Below are 9,380 nucleotides of genomic sequence, written 5' to 3'. Positions count from 1 at the left end.
AATCGAACACGTTTAATAGGTGATTTTCGATGCTATTTGTTGTTGAAATCAATGTTCGTGGACATGTCCGTTTCGGGCCCGCGAGGGGTCGTGCCCTCGGGGGATTTTCGGACACGTTTTGCTGGAATTAAATCGGTTTGTAATGGTGGGGAATGTTTTTTTTTGCTGGGTTGGTCCAGCAGATTTTGACATTTGCATATAAATCGAGATAAATTGAAATGATTATGAAGTGATTGGATTTCCCTTGACCTTAGCATAGCTAACATGGTACACAAAATACTGTAGAAAATGAGTTCACCTGAATACCACTTTATGAAATTGCTGCACAATTATTCGGTTATCTGAATTCATTCAGTTCCACGACCAAAGTCTGTAAGACTTTTTAAGAAGATGTAAGAAGAATCTAGAAAAAATGGAAAAGAGCACAAGGAGTCCAGCTAGGTGGATTGCTCCTTAGGGTCGGCATACGGTACTCCACGGGACATAACAATAACTTCTAATAAATAACGAATAATTACACTTTAAAATACTTACACTGAATCACACACTTTACAGGGGAAAACAAGCAAAAGACCAGATATTATAAATAATTTAAGACGACACAGCATGATTGATTTTGACCTACATGTTTATTTTATTTTAGCCGGGTTTCAATAATTTTAACCACTTTACTTAAGGGGGCTTACGGGGGGGGGGGGAAGGTGCAAGAGGGGGGGGGGGGTTTAAAGACCTTTTTACTTGTTCACGTGTATTTGTCTTTGTTTCTGTACTTGCATGCTTTTAGGTTAGTATCGTTGTTGCTCGTTACGACCGCTGAGATGGCCACACTGCCGACCGGTGCAGCAGTGGCGGTGTAATCGGCTGATTCCACCTCTACTGTCAACGCGCGCGAAGAGTAGAAGAAAACAAACAAAAATTCTCCATTGCTAAGTGGGCAGTGATATTTAGAGCAGGGAAATTGATCTAAATTAGTGCAAAAGAGTGCGATTAGGGCCAGTTCTAGTGTTTATTTGAAACCTATCCCTAAGAGCACGACCTGTAAGTAGAAACGGTAAGATTAGTGTTAATTCAAAGCACTAACTATGAATACTTACGCGCAGCACACGAAGACCACCGCCGTCACAGAACCGTCACTTGGTGCGAACTCGTACGGTGATGATGATTTGAGCGGGAAAAAGGAGAAGCAATTAAGGAGGTTCTAGGAAGGAGGAGTAAATCGGTAGTTGGAGCAAGACTATTTTAGTAAGTAGGAAAAAAGGAATGGAATTGAAATAATTACTTACCCTAAATTATATTGCAGTTTTTGAGCTGCCAACAATAAACGGCTGCTACAAGAAATTTAGTTTTTCACTTCACGGTTCATCCGAACATACTCAAAAATAAAATATTGGTTCGGTGAACTTCAACCAAGATGATCGACTCCAACCTGAACCAAACGGTCTGCGGCGCGTGCGGGATCGATTTCATCGGAGCGGAGGAAATTACCGCCTACAGCAAATGCGTCGAGATGTACCATTCTCGCTGCGTATACAGCACGGCGGCGGACACAAAGTGGTGCTGTCCGGAGGGTTGTTTGCAGCGGAACGTGGATGCTCGGGTAAAAGACGATCGCGATCGACGATTAAATCGTTCATCGGAAACAGTAAGTAAACAACCAGTTGCGGTGACCGAATCGGACATGCCGGAGATCGCCCAAACAGCGCCAGAAGATTTTGACGCTGACCGCTGGATCCGACAGAAGCAGATCGAGATCGAGTTGGAGCTGGCAGAAAGGCAGGCACAGATCGATCGCGAGCTGCGAGAGAAGGAAGAAAAGATGGCCGAAGCAATCCGGATGATGATGCGGCGGCAAGGAGCGAACTTGGAGCTCGAGCGAAAGAGGAAAGCGGACCACGAGAGGCGAATGGAAGATTTAGAGAGGTCGTTCCGGAGAAGGTCGTCACTCATCGACGAGCGGTTGGAGAAGATATGGTTCAGCTGCGAGAAGCCCCTGCCATCCGCAGCGATGGAGGAGACGGCAGTATCCGACGAGAAAGTCGAACGCGATGAAGGTTCGTCGGATACGGATGAAGATGGCGACGAAAGTGCGATAAATCGCGCAAAGGACGCCATTGAGAGCAGTACGAAGCTGGGCAAGACATTCGTAAGCAGAAGTCCAAACGGGCTGGGGCAGCAGCGTTCCGGACTTAAAAAGGCACGACTGGCCGCGGGCAGGGGATTCACAAGACAGTCTCCTTGCTACCCGAACGACCCAGAAGAGTGGCAAAAGTCTTTAGGAACGCGAGAAGGATCCTCGAGAGCCTATGGAGTGACGGACGAACGGAAACTTGCGGAGCTTCCAGACTGGCTCAAATGTGTGGCGCGAGACACAGGACGGTCACTGGTGGATTGTGTGGAACTACAGCATGCGGAGAGTGCGCGCGGACATGCGCATCCGAAGGCGGACCAGCGGGCATCGCTCACGTCGCTCGAAACCGCAAGGTATCAAGTGTGCGAGCATATGGAGGCGACGGATCACACACATCATTTGGTGTATCTGCTCGCGCAAGACCCGGTTAGCGAACTTCCGAACAGGGAGGAACGGCACCGGGCAGACATCAAGAGAAAGACGGAAGCGAAAGCCAACCCGTCTAGAATCATTCCGGAAACAATATCCGGGACGAGCAGAAGAAGAAGACAGGTAGAGGCAGTGGACTTTTACTGTCGGAAGAGTGACAGCTCGAGTCCGAACAGCGTCATTAAAAAGCAACAAAATGTGTGCCTCGACCACAAGTTGCGATTTTGTGAGGAAGTTAACGAGCTGTCCGACAAGAGCACGAAGATTAGGGTCGTCAAGAGCTGGGGAGCAACACTTCGCCCTGTATCTGGAGACGTACAAAAGAAGCTCGGCCTGCAGCGGACGGCTGAGGCGCATCGCGCGTGGCGAAGAATCACGCGGACGAGTGAGTGGACCGTCGCTGTGGACAAGACCGACGGCGAGACACGGCTGATGAAACCAGAACGGTCGGTGCAGAACGCCAGCGGTATACTGGCGGTCGACGGTTGGCTGAATCTTGTCACAATTCGTTGCGACCTTCGATGGATGCTGTTGGCGCAGAACCAACAACACGAAGAAGCGGTGGTAAAGGATCCGGATAAACCGACGAAGCACAACCCACTGCAAGTATCGGAGACGAGTCTTCCGTTGATGACACATCTATGTTCGCCCACGCTGACGTCGGCGAGGTCGTCGTGGACGTGGAAAAGAACGAGGCACGTGGCTGCGCTTGGATTGCACAATCTGGGACGAAAGCTCCTGGACAGCAGCGAAACTGGATGCACTCCGAAGTCGAGGGTAACGCAAGCAGAGAACGAAGATATCCCGGAGCAGCAACACAAGTGGCGGGGTCGACGTGAGGAGGATGAAGCGGTTTTGAAGGTGGATGGTAAATCCGACAAGCCGCAAGGCCCGACGGATGTTACGGGCTGGGGTGTTACGACCGCTGAGATGGCCACACTGCCGACCGGTGCAGCAGTGGCGGTGTAATCGGCTGATTCCACCTCTACTGTCAACGCGCGCGAAGAGTAGAAGAAAACAAACAAAAATTCTCCATTGCTAAGTGGGCAGTGATATTTAGAGCAGGGAAATTGATCTAAATTAGTGCAAAAGAGTGCGATTAGGGCCAGTTCTAGTGTTTATTTGAAACCTATCCCTAAGAGCACGACCTGTAAGTAGAAACGGTAAGATTAGTGTTAATTCAAAGCACTAACTATGAATACTTACGCGCAGCACACGAAGACCACCGCCGTCACAGAACCGTCACTTGGTGCGAACTCGTACGGTGATGATGATTTGAGCGGGAAAAAGGAGAAGCAATTAAGGAGGTTCTAGGAAGGAGGAGTAAATCGGTAGTTGGAGCAAGACTATTTTAGTAAGTAGGAAAAAAGGAATGGAATTGAAATAATTACTTACCCTAAATTATATTGCAGTTTTTGAGCTGCCAACAATAAACGGCTGCTACAAGAAATTTAGTTTTTCACTTCACGGTTCATCCGAACAGGTCGACTTGCTGCTGCTGTTGATCCGCTGCTGGTGGCTGGTTCCGGAACTCGGCGGGAACGCCGGCGATGCCTCAAAGGCCGCCGGGGTTCGATGGCTTCGCCCAAAAAGGCCACAAAAGGGGGGGGGGGGGGTTTCTTCTTCGGCGTTTCGCGGGCCATATGGTGACGGATGGCCAAGTTCGCTGTCCGGGGAGTGGTACCGCGCGCACAAAAGAGTGGTCCATCCCGAGCGAGGCACACCACTGTTCTTTGGGGACTGGTCCACAGAATTTGACGTGTACCACAATGCACTTAGTACCGCGGTACTTCGTGCGACCAGTCCCGACCACTTTTCACTTCACTGCAGTTTCTTTGCACTACACTCGCTCGGGGGTACGATTTGACCGAGGGGACTTAACGCGGCTAGGGTTTTAACTTGTTCGTGGTGTCCTCTAACCGTTTGTAGTGCTGTCTTTCCTCAGTCCGTACTGTTAACTTTAAGCGATTTTAATCTTGTGGTACTTCACTGTTTTATCACTGTTTAATGTGTGAATTTTAATTAGGTTTTTAAATTGCACACGCGAACTTTCAAACCGGGTCACATGTTGACGGGTGACACCGGCGCGATTGCCGATCTTCACTCCTCCGGACGATGGTAAAATAAGAGAGCGGGCCTTCGTTTTCGACCGCTTTTATACCCCAGAAAACCCGTTCCCGCCAGCTCACTTCCGGTTGCGACGATGACAGTTGGTTGACAGTGACATCTGTCACTGTCAGCTGGAACAGGCTGAAACTTACATTTCATATGGGGTTGGTGTCTATGAATTTTTCTTGTTACTTTTCTCGACTTAATAGAGTCGCCTACTTTTAATTGATTTTAACTGTGCTTGTTTTCTAATTGTTTTTTTTTAATCATGCATGAATAGGTTTTAATAAATAGGAAATAAATTAATAAAAATCTCCTAGTTTGACACCAACCAAAGGCTAATAAATATAAAATAAATGCATGTGGCACACGATAAACATGAAGACATACATTTAAATATATTTAAACATTTACAGACAACAATTTAAAAATTTACAATCTTCCTTTTAGTCAAATCATGCTGGTCTTTGATTCAGTGAGTATTTTTTATTGAAACTGTGAAAACACAGGTTACAAGTCTGCGGGACAAGTAAATTTACATAACCTCCTTGTAAAAAAATATTTCAATGCCTTTCAACAGTGAATACAATTGTTCCCTTCAATATCGAACTTTTCGACAACTTGTACCTACATACAAAAAGTTAAGTTTGTTTTCAACACTGGCCCGTTTTAACTTTTGAAGATTACTAGTTGATAGCATTGATGGGGCCATTCTATTATTACGTAACACAGTTAGGAGGGAGGAGGTCAACGGTTTTGTTACGCTTTATACAAAAAAAAGTTTTATGGGAATTTGTAACGACGGGGAGAGGGGGTTCAAAATCCCTATTTTTGCCGCCATTAAAAGCCTCAATTTCTGCCAACTAAACTGATACCGTAATCTGGGGTGAATCGGGACTACAGTCTGAATAGGGACAGCAGTTTCTAGAGCACTTAAAGCTTTTAAATTTGGAAATGGATGTACACATTTTGTTGGCCTGAGTCTGTTCTAACCGAAACCAACCAGAAAGATCAAAATATTGTGCTCCAACATGGTTAAAACTGCTGTCCCAATTCGCCCCATGTGTCCCGATTGACCCCAGTTTACGGTAGTTTGGAATGAAGATAAGCTGTCATTGTTGAGCATGAGAGCATGAGCATGAGAGACCACCCATGGTTGTCCTTCTCCGTTGCTGAACAGGACCGTAATATCCTATCAATACAACCGACCATACGCTTAAACGATCTAATGGTGTTTCCCTTATCAACAGCATGTATGAATGCGCTGAAAAGATAAAACATCACGATCATCAAAACTAGAGCCGTCATTGTTTTCGAAAAACTCGGTCACCCATAACTCTCTGACAAAGCATGTGTTTAACGGAGTTTTATACACTTGTTTAATCAATGCGTTTCAACTGGCCCCAATAAAAGCATATAAAAACTAGCAGTTTTGGTGGAAATATTATCAGTTCTACCAGTAATTATCAAGATGAAACTCGGGACCGTAGGTAAGATCTACCTAGGAGTGCGTTGTTATTCCACAGTTCTTTTCTAATTTTTGTTGCAAAACATTATACTAAAATATTACATTGTCACACATCATTTTTTTGTGAAACTTTTTTCTAAACGTCCTTTTGTGGCAAAATTAAGTAAATCGTCAACATTTTCACATAGTTTCAGAAGATTTATTTTAAATGGAATGGTTTTCCAATAAACTTGAACAACCTTCATTAGGAGTCGTTTTGATCAGGTTCAATGCATAACCTTACCAAACCATATCCCAAATTACAGTTCTCCTCGTATCGATGGCTGGTCTATCCACGCAGTAGACCAACTACTGTGACCCCAAGCTATGCCCCAAGGGCGGTCCCCACATTGCCTGCAACGGACTGACCGCCCTAGCCACCTCCTGCGGATCCGGATCACAGGAAACCTCGCTGGACTCGTCCCTCCAAGCGCTGATTCTTGATTTGCACAACAAACTGCGCAGCAAGGTCGCTTCCGGCCAGCAAACCTATGCCGCGAACGCATTCTACCCGCAGGCAGCACGGATGGCAACACTGGTACGGAATAAGTTGAGGTGCGTTTAGTAGTTCAATCTTTTTTATAAAAACACTTTGATTTCAGCAATGGGACAACGAGTTGGCCGCGATTGCTGCAAACAACGCTAGAAGGTGCGTTTACGGTCATGACAAGTGCCGAAACACGATTGCCTTCCCTTACGCAGGTCAGAACATCGCAATGTTCTCGTACTCCGGGCGGACATTTACCGTGAACGAGCTGATCACCGGATTTGTCAACGATTGGTTCGCGGAGTTCAAGGACGCAAATCCCAACTATGTAGCTTCGTATCCAAAAGGATATACGGGGTAAGCTTTGAAGATCCCTACAGAGAGGTGCTTTTAATTATGCTTGCTTTATTGAACTTCCAGCCCAGATATTGGTCACTTCACGCAGATCGTCTCAGATCGAACCAATCGGATCGGTTGCTCCCTGGTGAAGTACGATGAGGACGGTTGGACGAATCAGTACTTTGTGTGCAACTATGCGCTGACTAACATCATTGGTCAACCGATATACGCAGCTGGAAATGCCTGTTCTAAGTGTACTTCCGGTTGCAACGCGGCCTATCCCGGACTGTGCAACGCGAACGAAAGTGTCAGCCCGATCCCTTGAAAAAGCAAAGCAATACAAATGTTTAAACTGAAACTGTATATTTTCTTATTGTAGTTAAATTCTAATCCGTACTGCCACTGCTGATAAGTCATCAGGCACTGTCACTAGATGGAAATCTCACCTGCCCCTTATCTTTAGCATCCCTCCTAGTCCTGGTGGCCGGCCTATCAACCCAGCAGTACTGCGATCTCTCGTTATGCCCCTCCAACATTGGTAATCAAATCGCTTGCAACGGGTTTACCACAATGTCTCCTAACTGTGGCTTTGGTACCCAGGTAATCTACCTCGATTCGTCCTTGCGAGTACAACCAAAGACTCAGGGTGCGTACTGTGGTATCCTAGATTATGTGTGTAACGAGTGAGACAGACAGTTCTGATTGGTAAACGGGATGATGCGTGTAAGTGAGGAGAGTCAGTCTGGGTGTGAAGGTGAATAAAGATGGATCGTGGGTTCCTCGAGTGTGAATCAAATATCGATTGTTTTATTAAGTATAAACTACAGAATATCACATTGGCGATCCTGCCAGGATATTTTTGTAAAGTTTTGTGGTTTTGTGAAACTGGCTGTGTGTTTAGTGAAGGAAAAAGCCAAAAATTTGTTTTGTTTTGGTGCGGAAGTTTTCTGTTGTTTTCTGTTGTTTTTTTTTTCAGTTGTTGCTGCTGCAGTTTCCAACCTGCGTGGAGCGCGGTCGCCGCAACTACAATCGGTTGCAGGGAGGAAAAGATGAACGGGTAGCTGGAAGTCGCGGATTTGTGATTGAAATGCAACGAGTTTGCACAATCAAAGAAGGAGTGAGAATATGTGAGTAGAGTGAAATAATAAAATAAAACATGTGCGTCAACAAGGATCTACGATTTTGACAACCAAAAGCAAACAGCGCTAAATACAGGGTTGGCTCGAGGAGCTGTCAAAAGTCTCGTACAGAATTTACAACGTATTGTACAGATATTTCGCAAACTGTAAATGCAGCAACCCAATTTAGGGTAATTTCTATAAATGATTTTATGAGATGGGAATCGGTTTAGAAGTTGTTTTGAGTTTTATTTACTGCCGGAAAAGGAGAAGTGGTTATGGCAGAATTCGTCTGTATTTGATAATAGTTTACTGAAATTAGTCACTGAATTCGTGAGGCGCTGTACCTGCTTAATCTTTCAAAAAGAGTAAACAATGGTAGTTTTTTTAGGAAAACTATTGGAGATTATTGTTTAAACTTTTAATAGTTGCTTATATAAAGCTGTATCGAATGGGGTATAATAATGAATGTTGTTGGTCTAGGTTCATTTTCAGTCGACCCCGTTTGCATTCCTTGCGATTTGGAAGAAGTGGTCAGTTTGAGCCTAAATGATGTTGAGTCGATGAGTTATTTCAGGTGTAGGGGTCGCCTCCCTGTCATGTATATTCAGGCACAGCACCGTAAATAAGTTCGAGTAAGAATAGTTGAACAAATGGAAGTGGATATTGTTTTTCTAATTCAGAGAAAGGTGGGCTATGACATCAGCTGATTTTTCATTAGTATTAGTTGGACTGTGCAGGATGACAAAAGGCTTATGTGGCTTGAAGCTGGGTTGAAAGAGATGAAAATGTGCACAGTTTTAAGATTGTATGAATTTGCGAAGGATCTTTGAATAAAGGTTTTAAACCGGAAACTGGTAGCAAAATAAGAAAGCTTTTCAGTTGAATAAGTTTTATAAAGTTAGCGTTTACTTCTATTTATGCTTCAATTATAATAGTCAAAAGAATAGTTTAAAGACCCTTTTGGGTCATTTGTAGAAGAAACAATAGTCGAACTTTACAAGGAAGGAGAAAACGGTCGATGTAGAATGGATTAAATTGTCAACAAGGTGAACCTGTTGTAAGATGAATGGTTTGGTTGTCAAATCATGTCGGATTCAAGGCTTTAAAATGGAAGTTTTATTGAATGTTTAATATTTGTTTGGAATCATCTGAAATGGTTTAGTTAGAGAGTCGGTTTCTTTTGGGTTCCGTTTCCGTGAGTTATTAAAAAGGACTTGACATGGTGGAAGTAGCTAGGAAAGGTTGAGTCGGGTTCAGCCC

The 9,380-nt window shown here is 44.7% G+C and overlaps 2 protein-coding genes across 6 annotated transcripts; both read left to right on the top strand.

The window, feature by feature from the left end:
- Positions 1–809: 809 nt before the first annotated feature.
- LOC120423313 (uncharacterized) lies at positions 810–5,148 on the top strand. 5 transcript variants are annotated; one of them, XR_008211707.1, is made up of 4 exons: positions 810–1,038; positions 1,101–1,242; positions 1,301–3,707; positions 3,770–5,148. XR_008211707.1 is itself a non-coding variant. In XM_052706107.1 (2 exons), the coding sequence occupies exon 2, from the start codon at positions 1,412–1,414 to the stop codon at positions 3,524–3,526; it is 2,115 nt and encodes a 704-aa protein (XP_052562067.1). In that variant the 5' UTR covers positions 810–1,038; positions 1,101–1,411; the 3' UTR covers positions 3,527–5,148. The 5 variants fall into 5 exon arrangements, 1 of the variants encoding a protein (XP_052562067.1); XR_008211708.1 differs by having other exon boundaries at positions 1,101–3,707; positions 3,770–3,911; positions 3,970–5,148; XR_008211705.1 differs by having other exon boundaries at positions 1,101–3,707.
- A 908-nt stretch (positions 5,149–6,056) lies between these two features.
- Positions 6,057–7,351, top strand: LOC120423315 (venom allergen 3 homolog). The gene is made up of 4 exons (XM_039587077.2): positions 6,057–6,156; positions 6,440–6,711; positions 6,776–7,017; positions 7,081–7,351. Exons 2-4 carry the CDS (start codon positions 6,700–6,702, stop codon positions 7,322–7,324), a joined length of 498 nt encoding a protein of 165 aa, XP_039443011.1. The 5' UTR covers positions 6,057–6,156; positions 6,440–6,699; the 3' UTR covers positions 7,325–7,351.
- Positions 7,352–9,380: the final 2,029 nt, after the last annotated feature.

The sequence above is a fragment of the Culex pipiens genome, chromosome 1, assembly GCF_016801865.2.
Source record: "Culex pipiens pallens isolate TS chromosome 1, TS_CPP_V2, whole genome shotgun sequence".
In the NCBI taxonomy this organism is placed as follows: Eukaryota; Metazoa; Arthropoda; class Insecta; order Diptera; family Culicidae; genus Culex; species Culex pipiens.
The sequence above is the reverse complement of the archived record's forward strand: the minus strand, read 5'-3'. Positions and strand labels throughout refer to the sequence as shown.